This window comes from Gossypium hirsutum, chromosome D13, assembly GCF_007990345.1.
Source record: "Gossypium hirsutum isolate 1008001.06 chromosome D13, Gossypium_hirsutum_v2.1, whole genome shotgun sequence".
In the NCBI taxonomy this organism is placed as follows: domain Eukaryota; kingdom Viridiplantae; phylum Streptophyta; class Magnoliopsida; order Malvales; family Malvaceae; genus Gossypium; species Gossypium hirsutum.
The window spans coordinates 27,103,601-27,125,585 of NC_053449.1; the positions used below are offsets into that span (position 1 = coordinate 27,103,601).

The 21,985-nt window shown below is 34.7% G+C and overlaps 1 protein-coding gene and 1 non-coding gene across 2 annotated transcripts; both read right to left on the bottom strand.

Moving 5' to 3' along the window:
* Positions 1–278: 278 nt before the first annotated feature.
* LOC121225948 (small nucleolar RNA R71) lies at positions 279–385 on the bottom strand. Its single transcript, XR_005923850.1, has one exon. It is a non-coding gene; the product is annotated as a small nucleolar RNA R71 (small nucleolar RNA).
* A 19,607-nt stretch (positions 386–19,992) lies between these two features.
* On the bottom strand, positions 19,993–21,508 carry LOC107920254 (protein SLOW GREEN 1, chloroplastic). The gene has a single exon (XM_041108566.1). The coding sequence runs from the start codon at positions 21,246–21,248 to the stop codon at positions 20,217–20,219; it is 1,032 nt and encodes a 343-aa protein (XP_040964500.1). The 5' UTR covers positions 21,249–21,508; the 3' UTR covers positions 19,993–20,216.
* Positions 21,509–21,985: the final 477 nt, after the last annotated feature.

Below are 21,985 nucleotides of genomic sequence, written 5' to 3' on the forward strand. Positions count from 1 at the left end.
CTAAAGCCAATCACGTTCCAGATGCCTCAGACAGTGAGCTAATTAGTGGAATGCCTACTGAAGATCCTCACCTTCACTTAAGACTGATTATGGAGGTAAGCGGTTCTTTCAAATTAGCTGAAGTACCCAAAGATGCATTACGATTAAAGTTGTTCCCATATTCACTAAAGGACAAAGCTCGAGCCTGGTTGAATTCATTGCCACCAAATTTCATTACCACATGACAAGAGTTAGCAGAAAGATTTCTTATGAAGTACTTCCCACCTAGCAAGAATGCTAAGTTAAGGAATGAGATCACTACTTTCTAATAGATGGATGATGATTCCTTGTATGAGGCATGGGAAAGGTTTAAAGAACTATTACAAAGATGCCCGCATCATGGAATCCTTCATTGCATCCAATTGGAGATGTTTTATAATGATCTCAATGAACATACGAGGATGGTAGTGGGTGCTTCTGCTAATGGTGCTCTCCTTTCTAAGTCTTATAACGAGGCTTATGAAATCATCGAGAGGATTGCCAACAACAATTATCAATGGCCGACCAATCGAGTAGTGTCAGGAAGACGAGTCGTTGGAGTACATAAAGTAGACGCTCTCACTTCACTCACATATCAGGTATCTTCAATATTCTCAATACTTAAAAACTTTACTACTAATGGGTTTAATAGTTTTGCAACTCAGCCACCGAATCAATTTGAAATTGTAGCCTATGTTTATCATGGAGAAGGGTATTTATTCGAAGAATGTTCATCAAACCCAAAATTTGTGTATTACATGGGTAACCAAAACCAAACTTGAGGAAGGCAAGGACTGCAATCCAATTTTTATAACCCATTTTGGCGAAATCATCCTAATTTTTCTTGGAATAACCAAGGAGCTGGGCCCAATAACACTTATGCGCAACCTAGACCGACCTAACCATATATATTTACCCAACAAGTTCAAAAACAACCTTAAGCTGAATCTTCCAATGGCTTAAAAAACCTATTGAAGGCATACATAGCAAAAAATGATGCCTTACTACAAAGTCAAGTAGCCACATTGAAAAACCTAGAAAACCAAATGGGGTAGCTAGCAACTGAACATAGGAACCGACCTCAAGGTGTTTTGCCTAGTGATACAAAAAACCCAAGAAATCCAAGGAAAGAACATTGTAAAGCATTGATGTTGAGAAGCAAGAAGACACTAGATCCCAACACTGTCAAAGTTGAGGAGGAGCCAACTGATGCTCAAGATTCAGTGGAAGTTCAACCAATTGTTGAAATTCTAGCTTCACTTGAACCAGAATTTGCAAAACTCGATAAGGTAGCTTCTGAACTAGTCAATTCTAATAAACTAACAATTTCGTTAGATGCAGAATTGCCACAAAAGATGAATCAACCAGTTCTAGTAAAGAGTCCTCCACCACATTACCTTCAAAGACTTCAAAAGTAGAAATAGGAAGTCCAATTCAAGAAATTCTTAGATGCACTCAAACAACTTCATATCAACATTTCATTGGTAGAAGCACTTGAGCAGATGCAAAACTATTTCAAATTCATGAAGGATATCTGTTTAAGAAATAAAGACTTAGAGAACTTGAGATGGTAGCCCTGACAAAGGAATGTTGTGCATATCTTCAAAATTAACTACCCCGAAAGATGAAGGCCCTAGATGTTTTACCATACCTTGCAACATTGGAGCAACTTATTGTGGTAAGGTATTATGTGATTTGGGTGTAAGCATCAACTTGATGCCCATGTCTATATTTAGGAATTTGGGGATAGGTGAAGTTAGACCTACTACGATTACACTTCAATGAGCAGATCGATCCTTAGCACATCAAGAAGAAAAAATCAAGGATGTATTGGTATGTGTAGTGTAGACAATTTTAATTTTCCTGCTAACTTTTTTATTTTAGACTTTGAAGGAGAAAAAAAGGTGTCAATCATCCAAGGAAGGCCTTTCCTAGCAACTAGAAGGACCCTTATTGATGTGTAGAAGGGCGAGCTTACTATGCATGTTCAGGATGATCAGGTAACTTTTACATTGCTTTGATCCAAAATCACCATGGGAGAATAAAGAATAATCAACCAACCTTTACTTTACATGCATGGTATGTAATTATTGCCCCTTTTTAATGATTTTTTATGTTTTTGTGATCTTTTTAGCTTAATCTAGCAACCCGGGGGTCAATTCGTAAAACTATTAAATGTTGTGGAATAAGCCATTGATGAGTTTGTTTTGTTTTTGAAGTTTTACAGTAGATTGTTGAGTTTGGTTGTTAAATAGATGCATTTTGTTAAGGAATTTTTAATAATTTTAATGTTTAGGGACTTAATTATGAAAATAGTAAAATCTCTTATAAATAGGTTAAAAGGAAGATAAATATGGACTATTTGTGAACCTATTAAAAATGGGCTAGCATGATTTTGCTGAAAAATTGGTTAATTTGTAGGTTTTGAGTTTATGAATAAAAGTTAAAATGCTAGGGTTAATTCTATAAATTCACATTAAAATAGAATACAAGCTAGAATTAATTAGTTTAAGCTATTTGAATTATTTAATTGAGTGAAATTATTATTTAGATAAAGAAATAAATCAATCGGCCTTGAATCACGGAAAAGTTAAGGTTTAAAATTAGTCACCGATTATACTTTAGCATCCGTGTTAGTCGAGGTAAGTTCATATTTCATTTGAATTTATGATGTAAATTTATATCTTTAAATACGAATCTACGAAATGGTATTTGGATTTTCTTGAATTGAGAAAAGGAAAAGACCACGGTTGAAAGATACCATGGCACTCTCGAAACAATAAAAAGGATGAAAAGGTTTTCAATGAAAAGGTTATCGATTGAAAAGGTTATTGATTAGAAAGGTTATACTAATAATATATGTGTTATATAAAATAATTTTATTTGTGAGTTATGTGTTTCTTTGTTTGAACTTACTAAGCATTACGTGCTCACGTTTTTTGTATTTTCCTTGTAGATCACGAAAAACTTGCTTGGTTGGAAAGTCAAGTCGAGGCATTCACACTATCCATCCTTTATCTCAGTAAATACTTAGGTCATTTTGAAGTTGGTTATGAATGGCATGTATTAGGATATTTTTATTTGACTTATCCATGTCATTTATGTCTGGTATTTGAATTGGTGACATTTGGTAACATGTATATATGTTTTGGTACTTGATCAAATGGTTATGTTGTAAATTCTTGTGGTATTTTGGTTGATGTTTATGATGATGTATATATATATTACATGTTGTTTAAATGTGTATTGAAAGAGATGGAGTGTTGAGTAGTTCTATTCTGTATGTTTAAGGTGCTAATTGAGTTGGAATTATAAATTCTTGAAAGTGGTTATTAATGATATGATTGAATGACATTTAGCTAGGCGAATATATATTGCTTTTGATGAATCTAAGTACCATTAGTATGGTGTTGGATAAATTTTTGGTTATGATTCGTTTTGACATGAATTTGGGTGCCTTTTGATGGCATATTGATTAAATATATAGGGTGGTTGATTTGGTACATTTTGGAGTGTATTGAATGTGTTTTGGACATATGAATGCATGTGGTGTGTCATGGTGTGCAAGTTTTGGGGTTTCTCTTTGGCTTGTTTTAGGGGCACCTTATGAAGCACAAGGCCTGGGACATTGGTTGTCACACGACTGTGTGCCACACATGGTCACCCTGCACGGCCATTTGTTTCAATTCAGTATGTAACACAATTTGAGACATGACTGTGTGGCCATATTTTGAATATGCACACGGTTTAGTACACAACCTGCAACACGGTCGTATGGCCCTAGTTCGAATACCCACACGAGCTGGGACATGGTTGTGTATCCATACTTCGAATGCTCACACAGGCTAGGCTATGTCACATGCGTGTGACCCCTATTTTCAAAATTTTCAAGTTTTTCCAAAATGTTATATTTTGTTATAAATTAATCCCTGAATGTTCCCAAGCTATTTTTAAGGTCTCGTAGGCTTGATTTAAGGTTCATAAATGTATTCTTACTATATTTAAATTGAGTAATTGAATGTTAACATTTAAATTACATAGTTGCTTATGTTTTGAAGTTAAATGTCCTGATTTGTACAGTAATGCTTTGTAACCCTAATCCTACAGCAGAGATGAGTTAGGGGTGTTATAATTAATATGGGTTTATTTTATTCAAATGATTCAAAATCTTTATTAGTTGGCTATGTTGATACTGTGTCACACTCGGATATCTTGAAGGACTTAAATTTAGAGGAACTTTATGATCTAATTCAATACATGGTAAGTTGGCAAAAGTCTACTAGGAATTTTGGGAAAATTTGTGATCAAAAAGTAAATAATTGAGTTATAATTTTGGTTTGGTTAGGATGGAATCAGCTGGTTCCATAGAGGGAGACATAATGATTGTCAACGATTGGCTCGGGGGGTTTAGGAGACCGTGCATAGGATATATATAGGTGAAAGATGAAATTTTGGAAAAGAAGAAAATACTTTTTAACTCAGTCTGTAAAGTTTTTTTTCTTTTACTCACTTTGTCTTATTTGGTTGCTTCGGAGCAGAAGAGAACTTAGGATAGCTCTGGATGGAGCCATGTCGTGAGAATTAGAGTCTGGAAGTGGAGAAATAGAGTAGCTAGTAAAATTTCTTATCCTTCTATACTAGAGGATTCGAGAAAAGAGAAATTAAATGCTACTAATAAGTTTTTGTAAATTGGGTTCTGAGTTTTAAGATTTAATAACTTTGGTTTAATCGATAATCTATTGTCATGCTTAGCTACCAGCACGAAGGAGGCTCTAGCGTAGGGAACAAGATAAGCTGGGGAAGGGAAATGATTTGAGGTGAGTTTCTTCACTCTGTATTGGGTGGTGGATGAGGTTAAGTTGTTAAGCGAATTGTGTTGTGATTATTCTAGGTTATTTGAGTCTATCATTTTATACAAAGGTGGTGATAAAGTATGTTGTGAATGCATAATATTGTACAAGTATGTGAGTTTTGTATGTGTGATTATTGAATGTTAAATGAATATTGTGTATGTTGAAAATGTAGCGTGCTTAGTGTTATGTTTTAGGTACTTTGATTACATGAAATGTATGAATATCTCATATATGGAGTGTGGAGGCATTTACTTTTCTAGAATAGATGGAGTAGAAGTGGCGAAATGGAGGAATGGGCGGATGGATAGGGAAATGGAATTTCCATTAGATTCCGCAATCCGATGTTACTCGGTGAAAACCGTGATATGTAAAGCTTTGGGCCTTGCGGAGGGGACACTACGGTGTTTGAGCATCAATGTTAGATGTAAGTTGGGATGATATCGACTGGCTGGCTAGAATGTAACCATGATAACGGTCATCGACTGGTCCTTCGAGGTGACATTGTGACGATGGTTTATAGGTTCCATAGAGCAACATTGTGACGACGGCCTGCAGACCCTACAGGCGACACCGTGATTGTAATAGCCCATTTCAGAGAAATCAAAATAGTGGTTTTGAGACCACAAATTTGACAAGTAAATTATTATTTTAATGCCTATGGAATGTTAGTAGGGTCATATAAAAATTTCATAAAGAAATTTTGACGTTTGCAAGTTTAATTATGTGAAAAGGACTAATTCGTAAAAGGTACAAAGGTGGAGTTCTATTAGTTAAGTGTATCAATTAGCTATGGAATTTAAATGTGAGTGGGCTTAGATGGTAATTAGGCCATTTATATTGTTAGTGGACAAAGATGGACACAAAATTTAGTGATTTTAATGTTAATAAGCAAGGTTAATTTAGTAAATTAATAATTAAATTAAGTAAAATAACGTAAACAAAAAGTATCATCTTTTGTTTTCATCTCTCTACCGAAAATAGACTAAGGAGACACCATTGAATAATGCTTGAAGGTTCGGCTATGTCCAATAATTTCATATCAAGATAGACCTCGTACGAATTTAGATCAGGGAAAAGCGAAAGCCTCAGATTGATCGACTACGTTTTTACACTTTGTTTGTCGAGGTAAGTTCGTATGATTAAATATTTTTTAATATTATAATGATTAATTTGTTAATGTATTATTTTTCATGTAACCATATGATATATAACCAACGATGTCACGACGATTATCGAGACCCGTTTGAACCTTAGGAATTTGTAGGATACAAATGACATGTCATTAGGGTTTTCACGTTTCGAGTGTTGGTCTTGAATGTCCTACCGATGGCTAAGGTCCTGTATTTGTTGTGGATACTCAACAGCTCATGTGAGCAGCATTGTGTAGCTTACATTTCGACCCATAGCTTATGTGAGTAGGCCCATTTCGTAGCTCGTGTGAGCGATGATGTAAAGGAAAAGGAAATGTTACGATTATATGTTTAGCACACTTCATGCGATCTTTCCCGTGTATCCGATTTTATTCTAAATGATTCAATAGGCATGAAAAGGAAAGGAATGGTAGGTGTTTAAATGAATTATATCATGAAATTATAAAAAGGATTGAAATGGAAAGTTTCAATGAAAGTAAGTTATGTTTATGAAAATGATGCATTCAAAGGAAGCATGTTCATGTACAAATAGCTTACCTTATGTTAATTCAAGTGGATTATATTTGAATGATCTAACTTGTGTTGTTGATGATGCTTAGGCTTGTTCCAAGCTTATGGTTGGATTATACTATGCTTAATCTTATTGTTTAATAGTGAAATGGTAAGTTATGTTTCATGTTTTATGAACTTACTAAGCATTATGTGCTTATGTAGTTTTCTTTTTTATGTTTTATAGATAACCGGAAGCTCAATCGGTTTAGAAGCTCGTCGAAGATCTATCACACTATCCAGTGATTATATCGGTAGTTTTTTATGTTTTGACCAAGGTTATAATGGCATGTATAGGTTATAATTGGTTGTTTTGGTACCATTTTGATGATGGTTGAATTGTGTCAATTTGGTACATGTGATGTATGAATGGTATGGCTCAAATGGTAAGTTTATGTTGAAGTGATATAGGTCAAGTTATGATATGTTTTAAGATGGAAATGAGCTAGATGATTATGAATGAATTGTGGTAAAATATATGTATATGTTTAGGTAAATTTGTATGTTTGCATTTGAGGTCCTTGTATGGCATATTGGTTTAATGGATTTGGTCATTTCATGTATGTTTTGATAAGTTTTTGATGCTTTGGTCATGTGTACAAAATGCTTTTATGTACATACTTGATATGTTGATGGAAATGGCTTGATTTTAACCAATTTCATGTCCACACAACCTGAGACGTGGGCGTGTGACTCAGTCGTGTGTGACACACGGCCAAGCGACATGATCATGTGTCTTCCATAGGTTTTAACGCATGCAAGTCAGGCTGTTAAACAGCCTAGCACACAGCCTGGGCCATGGGCGTGCATGGTCATTTCGAGAGTTACACGGCCTGGCACACGAGCGTGCGGCTTGGCCGTGTGACCCAACTTGGAAAGTTACACGGGCATGGACACGGGCTGGGACACATTCGTGTGTCCCTATTTCAAAAGTTACATGGTGTGTGTCTCAGCCGTGTGAGCCACACGACCGTGTGACCTCTACAGTTCAATTTATCTAACTTTTTCTTAAACTTTCCAATTTTTCCCAATTTAGTTGCGGATTATTTCAAAAGTATTTTTTGGGCCTTTAGGGCTTGATTTAGGGACAAATTGTATGTAAATGTATGGCTTTCATCATGTTTATGTCAATGTTTGAAATGTATTTTTAATGTTCAGATTGTACGATAACGCGTCATAACCCTATTTTGACGACGAATACGGGTTAAGGTGTTACATTTAATGGTATCAAAGCTATAATTTAGTCGGTTCTCGAGTTGAACGTAGCATGTACGAGTCTAGAAATACATGTCATTATATAACCAGTGATAGTGTGATAACTCTTGGCTCGACTTGAACTATGTTTTCATATAGATATAATGTCAACCAACCAAGTTGATTCCGATGAAGTAGAAAGTAACGCATAAGCCTCTATTCACGGAGCAGCGTCTAGTGGAAGTAGGCCTGTATCTGAGGGCTGAGGAGGAGAAGCTAAGGAAACCTTCTTCCAGATGATGAATGAATGGTTCACCAAGTTCGTACGAACGAACCCAATGGCTCAATGACCTCTACCCCCATCTGTACCCCAACTGGTCCTCGTAGTTCCTCCAGGTTTGGAACCAGTACAAGTGAGCAAGCCTCCAGTTGATAAAATTCGTAAATATGGGGCTGAAGAGTTTAGAGGTACATTCGAAGATGATCCGAAAATAGCTGAGTTCTGGATAGAAAATATGATCAGGGTTTTCGATGAATTATCATGTACACCGACAGAATGCTTGAAATGTGTTGTATCATTGTTAAAAGATTCGAATTATCAATGGTGGAATACCTTAGTTGCGGTTGTGCCGAGAGATTCGGTAGATTGGGAGTTCTTCCAGACTGAATTTCGAAAGAAATATGTGAGCCAGAGATTTCTTGATAAGAAACGTATAGAGTTTCTTGAGTTGAAATAAGGTCGGATGTTAGTATCAGAGTATGAGAGAAAGTTTGTGCAACTGAGCAAGTATGCCTAAGAATGTGTACCAACAAAAGCTACGTGTACTCGATTTGAAGATGGATTAAATGAAGTATTAAATTACTTGTCGGGATTCTTGAGCTAAAAGAATTTATGGTTTTAGTTAATAGAGCACACAAAGCTAAAGAGCTTAACAAAGAAAAGAGAAAAATCGATTCTGAGGCTTGTGATTCAGGAAAATGACATCTAGGAAAGTCATACTCGTCACCAACGAAGAAATCAAAAGAATATCATAGTCGTTCATCAACTTCGGTGGGTTACTCCGGGAAATATAGGGGAAACAAAATTTGAGCTCAAAACCTCAGGCTATGTCCGTAGCAAGCGTAGGCAATGTTAAAAATAACAAGCCCGAATGTCAGCAATGTAACCGACAACACTTCGGTGAATGCAGATTAAAAGACGGGTCATGCTTTAAATGTGGTTCGTATGAACATTATGTTAGAGATTTCCCGAAAGGTCAAACAAAAAAATGGTTCAGACTACTCGACTGAGTAATACTATTGCAAGAGGGAGACCACCTCGAAACACTAAAAATATGGGAAATAGCCATAGTGGGATGAAATACTCTGCTATGAAATTTGAGGCACGAGCACCGGCTAGAGCTTATGCGATTTGTGCTTGAGAGAAAGCTTTAACGCCAGATGTTATCACTGGTACATTTTCTATCTTTGATACTGATGTTACTGCTTTGATTGACCCGAGGTCAACATATTCATATGTATGTACAACTTTAGTGTCAGGTAAGAAATTGTCTTTCAAGTCTACTAAGTTTGTGGTTAAAGTAATAAACCCCCTAGGTCAGTATGTGTTAGTTGATAAAGTTTGTAAAAACTGTCCTTTGATGATCTGGGGTTACAACTTTTTGGCTGATTTAATGTTACTACCTTTTGATGAGTTTGACGTAATTTTGGGTATGGACTGATTAACTCTGCATGATGCTGTTGTGAATTGTAGACGAAAGCATATTGTGTTGAAATGTCAGAACGGTGAAAAGCTTCAAATTGAGTCGGATAGACTAGATAGTGTATCTAATGTTATATCGACTATGTCGACACAAAAATCTATTAGAAAAGGCTGTGAAGCGTATCTTGCTTATATATTTTATTCTAGAGTTTTTGACTTGAATTTAGAATCGGTTCCAGTGGTATGTGAATATAGGATGTGTTTTCAGAGGAATTATCGGGTTACCGCTGATCAGAGAGGTTGAGTTTGCTATTGAGTTAATGCTAGGAACATCTCCGATATCCATAGCTCCTTACAGAATGACACCTATTGAGTTGAAAGAGTTGAAAGCACAATTGCAAAAATTGACAGATAGGGGTTTTGCTCGACCTATCTTTTTCCTTTGAGGTGCTCTTGTATTGTTTGTTAAGAAAAAGGATGGATCTATGCGACTGTGTATTGATTATCGATAGCTCAACAAAGTCATGATCAAGAACAAGTATTCATTGCCACATATAGTTGATCTGTTTGCTCAATTGAAATGTGCGACAGTATTCTCAAAGATTGATCTTCGTTCAGGTTATTATCAGTTACAAGTTAGAGACTCAGATGTGCTGAAAACTACATTTAGAACCAAGTACAGACATTATGAGTATCTTGTGATGCCATTTGGTTTAACTAATGCACCTGCCATGTTTATGGACTTGATGAATAGAATTTTCAAACCATACTTAGACAGATTTGTTTTTGTGTTTATTGATGACATTCTAATTTATTCATGAGATGAGGCAGAGCATGCCCAGCATTTAAGAATTGTTTTCCAAACTTTACGTGAAAAATAACTATTCTCTAAATTCAGTAAATGTGAGTTCTAACTTTGAGAAGTCAGATTTTTGGGACATGTTGTATCGGCCGATGGCATTAGAGTTGATCCGAGCAAAATTTTAACTGTGGTAGATTGGAAACCTCTGAGAAATGAATTTGAAGTTAGAAGTTTTCTAGGTTTAGCAAGATATTATAGAAGATTCGTCAAGGGATTTTCGATGATTGCTACACCGTTGACGAGATTATTGCAAAAAGATGTTAAGTTCGAATGGTCTGAGAAATGTCAGCAAAGTTTTAATTAGTTGAAAGCTCTATTAATCGAGGCACCTATGTTGGTTCAGCCAAAGTCTGGTAAAGAATTTGTGATTTACAGTGATGCTTCATTTAATGGTTTGAGCTGTGTTTTAATGTAAGAAGGCAAAGCAATAGCATATGCTTCTCGGTAGTTGAAATCGCATGTAAAGAATTATTCGACTCACGATTTAGAGCTTGCAGCTATTGCATTTGCTTTGGAGATTTGGTGACATCATTTGTATGGAGAAAAATGTCATATGATCACGGATCATAAAAGCCTAAAGTACTTGATGTCGCGAAAAGATTTAAATTTGAGACAGCGCAGATAACTCGAGTTATTGAAAGACTATGACTTGATCATTCATTACCATCTGGGAAAGGCTAATGTCATTGCTGATGCATTGAGTAGAAAATCTCTATTTGCTTTGCAATCTTTGAACACACAGTTACATTGATTGATCATGGTTCGATTTTAGCTAAATTAAAAGCTAGACTGACGTTTTTGCAACAAATTTGTGAAATTTAGAAATGTGATGATGTTTTGATAACTAAATGGAAATAGATCGAGACGAAACCTAATTTAGATTTTCATGTTGGTTCCGATGATAATTTGCATTTCAAAGAAAGAATCTGTGTTCTGATAAATTCTGATCTTGTTCAAAAGATTCTACAGGAGGCTCACAATAGTAGCTTGTCAATTCATCCTGGTAGCAATAAAATGTACGGTGATTTGAAATAGATGTACTGGTGGCCAGGTATGAAACGAGAGATTTCAGAGTTCGTATCAAGAAGTTTAGTTTGTCAGCAAGTTAAAGCCGAACATCAAGTACCTTCTAGTTTACTACAGCCAGTGATGATTCCAGAGTGGAAATGAGAGCGTGTCACAATGGATATTGTTGATCATTTGACGAAGTCCGCGCATTTCATTCTAGTGCGTACGAATTTTTCACTCGAGAGATTAGTAGAGTTGTATGTTGTTGAGATTGTTATATTGCATGCTGTGCCACTTTCTATTATTTCTGACAAAGATCCATAGTTTACATCTCGGTTCTGGAGCAAGTTACACGAAGCTTTAGATACTCAACTACATTTTAGTACTGCATTTCATCCTCAGACCGACAGTCAGTCTGAGCGAGTAATCCAAATACTCAAGGATATGCTTTGATGTTGTGTTTTAGAGTTCAAAGATAACTAGGAGAGATTTCTGTCGTTGGTTAAATTTTCATACAAAAAACAGTTTTCAATCGAGCACAAGATGGCACCGTATGAGGCTTTATATGGTTAAAAGTGTCAAACCCCTTTATATGGACTGAGCTCAGTGAGAAAAAACTTTTTCGGTATTGATTTAATTTGAGAAACCGAAGAAAAATTTAAAGTGATACGTGACAGTTTGAAAGCAGCATTGGATCGATAGAAATCCTATGCAAATTTGAAAAGGAAAGACATCGAATTCCAAGTCGACAACAAATTATTTTTGAAATTATCGCCTTGGAAGAAAGTTCTTTGATTTGGCCGTAAAGGAAAGCTTAGTCCACGGTTTAATGGGCCGTATAAGATCATAGACAGAATCAAACCTATTTTCAATGAAATCAGAATAGTGGTTTTGGGATCATAAGTCTGACGAGTAAATTATTATTTTATTATGGAATGTTAGTAGGGTCATATAAAAATTTCGTTAAGAAATTTTGATGTTTGCATGTTTAATTATATGAAAAGGACTAATTCATAAAAGGTACAAAAGTAGAGTTCTATTAGTTAAATGTATCAATTAGCTATGAAATTTAAGTGTTAGCGGACAAAGATGGACACAAAATTTAGTGATTTTAATGTTAATAAGCAAGGTTAATTTAGTAAATTAAGAATTAAGTAAAATAACATAAACAAAATGTATCATCTTTTGTTTTCATCTCTCTGTTGAAAATAGACTAAGAAAACACCATTGAAGAATGATTGAAGGTTCGACTATGTCTAATAATTCCATATCAAGATAGACCTCCTACGAGTTTAGATCGAGGAAAAGCGAAAGCCTCAGATTGACCGACTACGTTTTTACACTTTGCTTGTCTAGGTAAGTTTGTATGATTAAATATCATTTTAATGTTATAATGATTTATTTGTTAATTTATTATTTGTCAGGTAACCATATGATGTATAACCAACGATGTCACGACGATTATCAAGCACTGTTTGAACCTTAGAAATTTGTAGGATACAAATGACATGTCATTAGGGTTTTCATGTTTCGGGTGCTGGTCTTGAATGTCCTACTGATGGCTAAGGTCCTGCATTTTTTGTGGATACTCCACAACTCGTGTAAGTAGCATCGTGTAGCTTACATTTCGACCCACAGCTCGTGTGAGTAGGTCCATTTCACAGCTCGTGTGACCAATAATGTAAAGGAAAATGAATGGTTACAATTATATGTTTAGCACAATTCGTGTGAGCTTTCCCGCGTATCTGATTTTATTCTAAATGGTTCAATGGGCATGAAAAGGAAATGAACGGTAGGTGTTCAAATGAACTATATCATGAAATTATAAAAAGGATTGAAATGGAAAGTTTCAATGAAAGTATGTTATGTTTATGAAATGATGCATTCAAAGGAAGCATGTTCATGTACAAATAGCTTACCTTATGTTAATTCAAGTGAATTATATTTGAATGATCTAACATGTGTTGTTGATGATGCTTAGGCTTGTCTCAAGCTTATGGTTGGATTATACTATGTTTAATCTTATTGTTTAATAGTGAAATGGTAAGTTATGTTTCATGTTTTACGAACTTACTAAGCATTATGTGGTTACGTAGTTTTCTTTTCTATGTTTTATAGATAACCGGAAGCTCGACCAGTTTGGAAGGTCATGGAAGATCTCTCACACTTTCCAACAATTATATCGATAGTTTTTTATGTTTTGGCCAAGGTTATAATGGCATATATAGGTGGACTTGTGTTTAATGTTAGTTGAATGTTGGTTGATGATTTTGGTATGTATGAATTGGTTGTTTTTGTATGATTTTGATGATGGCTGAATTGTTTCAATTTGGTACATATGATGCACGAATGGTATGGCTCAAATGGTAAGTTTATGTTGAAGTGATATAGGTCAAGTTATGATATGCTTTGAGATGGAAATGAGCTAGATGATTATGAATGAAATGTGGTCAAATATATGTATATTTTTAGGTAAATTTGTATGTTTGCATTTGAGGTACCTTGTATGCCATATCGGTTTAATGGATGGTCATTTCATGTATGTTTTGATAAGGTTTTGATGCTTTAGTCATGTGTACAAAATGTTTTTAGGTACATACTTTATTTGGTGATGGAAATTGATTGATTTTGGCCAACTTCATGTCCACCCGGCCTGAGACACGGCCGTGTGACTCAGCCGTGTGTCCCCTAGAGGTTTTAATGCATGCAAGTCAGGATGTTACATGGCCTAGCACACAGCCTTGGACACGGGTGTATGGCTTAGCCGTGTGACCCAACTCAGAGAGTTACACGGGTACGAACATGGACTAGGACATGACCATGTGTCCCTATTTCGAAAGTTACACGACCTGAGACATTAGTGTGTGTCTCAGCCGTATGACCCCTACAGTTCAATTTTTCTAACTTTTTCTTAAACTTTCCAATTATTCCTAATTTAGTTCCGGATTGTTTCTAAAGTATTTTTAGGGCCTTAAGGGCTCGATTTAGGACGATTTGTATGTGAATGTATGGATTTTATCATGTTTATGTCAATGTTTGAAATGTATGTTTAATGTTCAGATTATACGGTAATGCTCTGTAACCTTATTCTGGTGACGGATACGGGTTAGGAGTTTTACAGTGATGACGATATTCAGGTCTTATGGGGCGACACCTCAAAAGAGGTTATAAGGTGTAAGACCATAGCTCAGCTATGGCAACCAGTATTGTCTACTGGGATAGTAAACACGAGGTAGTCTGCCAGGATGTAAATCTTGGGGTTGCACATGTGAAGTTCGCAGATAATTTACTAGGAGACCTGCCAAGGTATAAAGTAGAAGGCGAATGTTGACATGTGCGGCAAGTCACAAGAAAAAATGAACTTGGTGTGTTTGGGGAACATAGACTAATGGGATAATAAGAGAATTTTCCAAAGGCGATGATGAGTGAAGCCAATGAGTTTTCTCAACCCAATTATGTGTGAAACGCTCCTTAGATAAAGAGGTAAACATAATGTTCATCAGTAAGAGTCCGCCAAGGAAGCCGTGAATTCCAGATTATTCAAGCAGATACAAAATATGCTATAAAATGACACAGTCTAAATTTGTAAATAGACAGAGAGGTAGTTGAAATTTTGGGAGACTGACAAGAGTCTTCATGGAAGGAAATGTCAGCTCAAGGTTGAATGATCAATAAAGTCGAGTAGAGAATAGAGAAAAACATAAATCCACCAGGACCATGGAACACAGTAAATATCTTGTTGATCTACCAATGGTAGAAACCTTATCAGGATACCTAAGTAAGAGGTAGTACGACAGGAACTACATGTCTAATGGACCATCTTACAAGAATGAACTGAAAGGACGAGTACTATAGGGTTACATCGCGGGTACTAGTTCTCTAAGAAAAAGAGGATATTAGGAAGAGATCTTTTTATGGTAAGGACCCGTAGTTACGACAAATACTTGTGTACATGCCAACCGTCTCTAGACAAAAGTAATGAATATGAGAATCCGGGATGTAAAACAACAATAAATGAGGGTGAGACCTATGAGAGAACATGGTTATGACCATGCCAAGGTTTATGTTCGCCAATAAACAACTCAGAGTGAATAAGGCATTGGCTTTGCCAAATGAGTTTACGAATTCTCCTATGAAATTTAGGAAGTTTAATTCTGAGTCAGAAATTCCAACTTCTTAAGATTCACACAATCTTACATAGTTTTATGTACTAATCTCACTGAGTTCCTCTAAACTTATGAAATTTACTGTTTGGGTGCAGGGTAGACAAAGACTTTATATCCAGAAGATGGACCAAGCCAAACCCCACCAGTGTTGGAGATGGGCGAGGAGGCCGTTTCATGTATATAGAGGGGCACCCTTAGAGGCTAGGCCTCAGGGATTAAGTTGGCCATACCTGTATGATAGTTTTAACGTAAAGTTTATAAATGTCTGTTAACTTATTAAGATAGAAAATTTGTAAGAAAATAATATTAGTACGGTACAAATTTTAGTAGAAGTTTAACTTTGAGATTAGATATTTTATAAGAGTGTAAACCAATTAGGTTTGAAATGTTGATAAGTTATTCGGTTTGATGTGACACCCGATACCTAAACTAGGTGATCAGGTCGGGTATAGGGTGTTACATGTTGGATATTTATTGGATCCACATAAAGGTCGATCTCAAATGGGATATTTATTTTCATGTGGAGGTACTATCATATCATGTCATTCAACAAAACATATATTAGATGCCACCTCTTCAAATCATGCAAAAATAATTGCAATACATGAGGCAAGTTGAGAGTGTATTTGGCTAAGGTTATTGACCCAACATATCCAGAAGGTATGTAATTTTCCTTTAGAAGAAAACGTGTCAACTATCTTATACGGAGATAATGCAACATGTATAGCTTAATTGAAGGGTGGTTACATCAAAGGTGATAGAACGAAACATATTTCACCAAAATTATTCTTCACTCATGATCTTAAGAAGAAATGTGATATAGAAGTTCAATAAATTCGTTCTAGTGATAATTTAGTAGATCTTTTTATCAAGGCATTGCCAACTTCAATGTTTGAAAGACTACTACAGAAAATTTGAATTCGTCAACTTAAAGATGTAATGTGATGTTCTGATAACCAAGGTTTTGTCTTACTGGGTTTTCTGATAAAGGTTTTTAATGAGGCAACTTGTAATAATAGATTATGTAATTTTTTTCTTCATTAGGTTTTTATCCCATAGGATTTTTCCTAATAAAGTTTTTTTTACGAGACATTTTCATTAATGGACATCCAAGGGAGAGTGTTGTAAATCTATTGATAAATGGATGTCTATAACCCCCTCAAATTTATCTTACTGTAACTGCTAAAGAATGAATGTCCATAATCCCTAAATTCATTAACTTGTAACCCCTAAATAATTTATAGGGTACTTTAATGTTGGTCATTAATGCTTTGTAACTTATGATACTTAAAACCCTATAAATAGAGGCCATGTACAAACTTATTATTCCTAAGTGAAAGTTGGATCATCCTTTTATTTTTTTATTTTTCTTTGTCTTAATCTTTGTATTCTTCTTTTAGTTTTATAATAGAAACTATTACATCATTATGAAAATAGTCCCAGAATTGGACCCGGTAGCAAAGTGTGTTCATTCCATCCTTCGTCTCATAACCTCAGCATTGGGACCCATTTGCGAAAGGATCTATCCGCAACGTAGCCTGTGGTAATTTGTGTCCTTATAACCGGTAACTTTTATAAGTGCATTAGTTCAGAAAAAGAAAGGAACTAGTCTTTTCTACGACGAATATGAGCAAGGGCATTTGTTTCGTTGCATCAATAAGTTTGAAATTGCCTTGTTAACTGCCATTTAATTAAGTAATGTGGTATAAACTTGTCAACTAATCCATTGATGTAATGGCATACACCTGTATTGGTTTTAACTGTATAGTTGAAATAGAATTTGGTAAAAGTACAAGGAACCACCTGTTTCTACCCTTTTATTAAAAAAAAGTGCAAATTAACATTTATACGTTTAGAAATATGTAAATTAACTCCATTAATTTTTTTTGTGAAAATTATTATTTTATGGATATACAATAAAAATGATCACCAAATTATTCTTTTTGTTCTATTTTGGTCATCCAACTATTATTTTTTTTATTGTAATTACTAAACTTTTTAAAATTAAATATTTTAGTCACTCTCAGCTTATGTGGCTTTTTTTTATTGTTTTTGTAACAAAATTAGTCCTCTAAAATTTACACATTCTATCAATTTGATCCTAAATATAAAAAAATTCAATAAATTTAGCCCTCAATATTTTAAAAAAATTTCATTTTAGTTCTAATTGTAAAAAATTTAATAAATTTAACTCTCAATATTTATAAAATCTATCAATTTAGTCCTAACTCTAAAAATTAAAAATATATATATTAAAAGAATCATTGTTATCCTTTTATAACCCATCAGCTAACCCATGTAAAATATTAAAATAAGAAAAAAAAAGTATGCTCTATTTTAAGTCACTTGCAATAATTTCTTTTACTATAATTTAAGTTTCAATCTAGACCAAACCAATTAATTTGAAACCTATCTAGAATAATTATCTGCACTGAACAAATAACATTTTTAATGCCTTTTGGATTCTTTTTTTGTGATTTATCTCAGACTTTTTAAAGTCTTCTAACAAGTGACTTTAAAAAGAATAATATTTTTCCTATTTTAATATCTCACATGAGTTAAGCAATAGGTTATAAAGGGCTAAAAATGAATTTTTTTAAAAATATTTTTAAAATTTTTAGAGTTAAGACTAAATTCATAAATATTGTAAATATTGAGAATTAAATTTATTAAAATTAAAAAAAACTAAAATGATATTTTTTAAACATTAAAGGCTAAATTTGTTAAATTTTTATATTTAATATCAAATTGATAGATTGAGTAAACATTAGAGATCTAACTTTGTAACTATACCGATAAAAAAAAGCCCATATAAACTAAAATATTTAAATTCAAAAAGCTTAGTGACTAAAAATATTAATAATTTGGTGACCAAAATAGAACAAAAAGAATAGTTGTGTAAACATTTTTGTAGTTTAGCCATAAAAAATAATTTTTATCATGTCCACATCATCATTTAACAGAAAATTTAACAGAAAGACTAATTTGCATGTTTAAAAATATATAAGGGCTAATTTGTCCATTTTTTTTCAATTGCGGGACCAAACTGCAATCCACCCCTAAGTAAGGGACTTCCCTGGTACTTTAAATTCAAAAAAAGAATAGTTGTGTAAACATTTTTGTAGCTTAGCCATAAAAAATAATTTTTAACATGTCCACATCATCATTTAACAGAAAATTTAACAGAAAGACTAATTTGCATGTTTAAAAATATATAAGGGCTAATTTGTCCATTTTTTTTCAATTGCGGGACCAAACTGCAATCCACCCCTAAGTAAGGGGCTTCCCTGGTACTTTTACCAACCAAATTTCAACTTCAACCTCCACATCCGCTTCCACTTCCCCTCCACACACACACACAACAGAGACTATCAGGGATTTGAACCCTAGACTTAAATGACTCCGTGATGTGATCCAATAGCCATTAGCTCAAACACAAGCAAAATTTTACGCTGAAATTCCTTCAAGCAATTGAATAGTTTAGTGCAACCTTTTACAAGAAGCAAAAGGAAAAGGAACTGGCCCCTATGTATCAACTCTCTGGAAGTCCTACTTATTTGGATTTTACATGACATTTTCATCTTCCTTCAAGGTATTCAACATGGGGCATTTTCTGATCAAGACTAAATTGACCCTAATCGAAGGTTTTAAACATATACATGTACCTAAGATCAACAGCACCACGATTAAAGCCATTACAAGTTTTGTAAAATTGATGAAAAAACATATTAACATCGAGAGAAATTTAAAACTATTTCAAATTTCCTACCATTTGTAACAGAAACACAGCAGATTAGCATTTCATTTTCACCCTCCCTGTGCATTGCACATCCCTCTTTCTATACTATCATTTCTGACAAATTCTCACCTATCACAGCAGCCAGAAGCTATTTCTGCTCTACCATTAATTTAAGCTATTTTTGCACCAGCGTCTGGTGGTTTGAAAAAGAAAGTTGAGACATTCAGAAAGAGAATTATGGCATTCTAGGATTAGACTACGGTCCTATTAGTTCAATCTTTATGCTTGGCACAGAACTCTTGTTTTGTGTGAAAGGTAGAGCATTTACCTGCACTGCAATCACAGGTAAATTCCCGCCCCGAAAAGCACCAAGTTAAGTGACGTTTCGACCAAAGGTAGCCTAGCTTACCCTCCAAGTAGGAATAGATTCTATGAGTCATGATCCAGTTATGACAAGGGGCCTTTCTAGCATTGAAGGACCCTATTCTTATTGAATAGGTCAAATAACTAGTTGAACATACCTATTCTTTTGAGAATAGCCTCCTCTTATTGAAAAAGGAGCTGAATCATATCATATCTTCCATAAACCACATCTGCTTCCATGAATTACCATTATATGGAAAGCATTACATGAATTACAATATCATATCATATCATATCATATACACGAATATCACGGCAACTCAGTTATCTAAAGCAACAATCAGTAGAACATACAGCATATCAAGCTTCCTAGATGTCCACGCAAAATTCAGACAACCAACTCAATTATATCGATTATGCCTTTTTATCACTATGCATATTACAGCACTAAATACCGACCTAACTATAAACAAATATCCAAATTGCGGCAAAAACATTGAAAGGTAACTAAAAAGGGGGAAAAAACCAAGTGACTGTTTAAAAATATAACAAAAAAGGGCACCTTTTTGTAAAAACCATCATTCAAGCAAAGCAAATGTGCCTCAACTCTTTCAAGCGCCTTCCCTCTCAGCCCTTCCAGAGAAAAGCTTTGTGGCCACCATGTTATCAACAAAGTACTCTCTATAAGGGTGATTCCTAGGAACAAGTTTCTTAACCTTTTCAAAATGCTTCTCAGCCTCATCTTTCTTCTTCATTAAAGAGTAAATAATTCCCATACACAAATATGGCCTAAAATCCCTTGGTTCTTCCTTAACTAAACCCTCATAAACCTTCAAAGCTTCCAAATGGTCCCCTTCAATCACCCGAATTTGTGCAATTAATAACTTAAAATCTCTAAAATCTTTGTTTTTCTTCTCTTTCTTGCACTTCTCCATCGCCCCTTCAATTCTTTTTTCCAGCTCTTTCAACTTTTGACCCGACTCCGAATAAGCCATTACAAGGCCGTGAAAAGCCTCGACACGAACTGGGTCTTTAGCTAATATCTCTTCGAACTCGTTCTTGGCTAGCTCGAAATCGCCACTGTAGCTATGAATTTGGGCTCTTAACATTGGCCATTCGGTGTCTTCGGGCTCGAGCTGAATCAAACGGTCGATAACTTCCATAGCTTGTGGGAGTTTTCTTGATTTGATTCGGACCTCCATGAGTGACTGTAGAGCTTCAACGTCATTTGGGTACTGAGTCAAGTGTTCCTCAATGGTTTTCTCTTGATCTTCTAAGGAGACATTCGAGTCCGTTGAGGCAGGCTCTACCGTGGGTGTTAACGTTGGGGTGGCGGCGAGGGCGGGTTTCTGGTGGAAGCGCATGAACAGGAGTGCGGCGGCGGCAGTTATGGTAATGCAAGTGGTTTTGAGTAGAGGGGCTAGCGTTTGGAGGAGGGAAGGTTTGGGGGTTTGATGGAGCGGAACTGATGAAGATGATGAGGAAGATGAAGCTCTGATGGAGGTTAATTTGAACGGTGACGATGACGATGAAGGCCTGAAAGACACAGAAGATGATATGGGTTTAGCAAATGACGGACGGTGGTGATTGAAAGAGAGATGCAGAGGTTGAAGACGGCAGTGTAGTTTAGTAAGAGACTCCATTTCTTAGTGAAAAAGAGAAGGCTTTGTGCTTTTTTATTTCTCTAAAACCCTGATTGAAGATAAAGCAGAGAAGTTCGAAGCCCCTCAATCACTGAGGATTCCAGAATTTGCGGTTTCTTGTTCTAAATGGCCGCGTTCATTTGGTTGGACGTGAAATTGAAGCCCGATAAGCATAAAATTAACCCTCCCTCAAGTTTGTAAAATACATTTAAGGCCATTGTACCAATAAGCAAGTGTTTCAAGCCCAAAGCAATAATGAATAGACAGTTATAAATAAACTATATTAATTTACCAAAATTAAAATTAAAAGTTATAAATAAACTTTTCGAGTTAAACCAAAATTTAGCAAATTTGAGTATTAGATTATAAATTTGGGAATAATCTATATTAAATTTTAAAAGATAAATATAATTTATATATAAAAATTATATTATATTAATTCCTTAAAAATATTTAAAATTTAAAATTTATATATCATAATATTAACAATGGCTACCATAAATTATTTTATTATATTTGTTCTATAATTTAAGTCTAATATTTGTTAATATCGAAATAATAATAAAATGGCACCATAGTAATAATAATAACACGTGAAAAATAAGAATGCTTTACATTTGAGTCGGTTATAATTTTTTATTAAAATTGAAGATTACATATTTCATATATTATAACATTAACAAATTTAATGTATTCCATATCATATCATATCATATCATATCATATCACATATATTT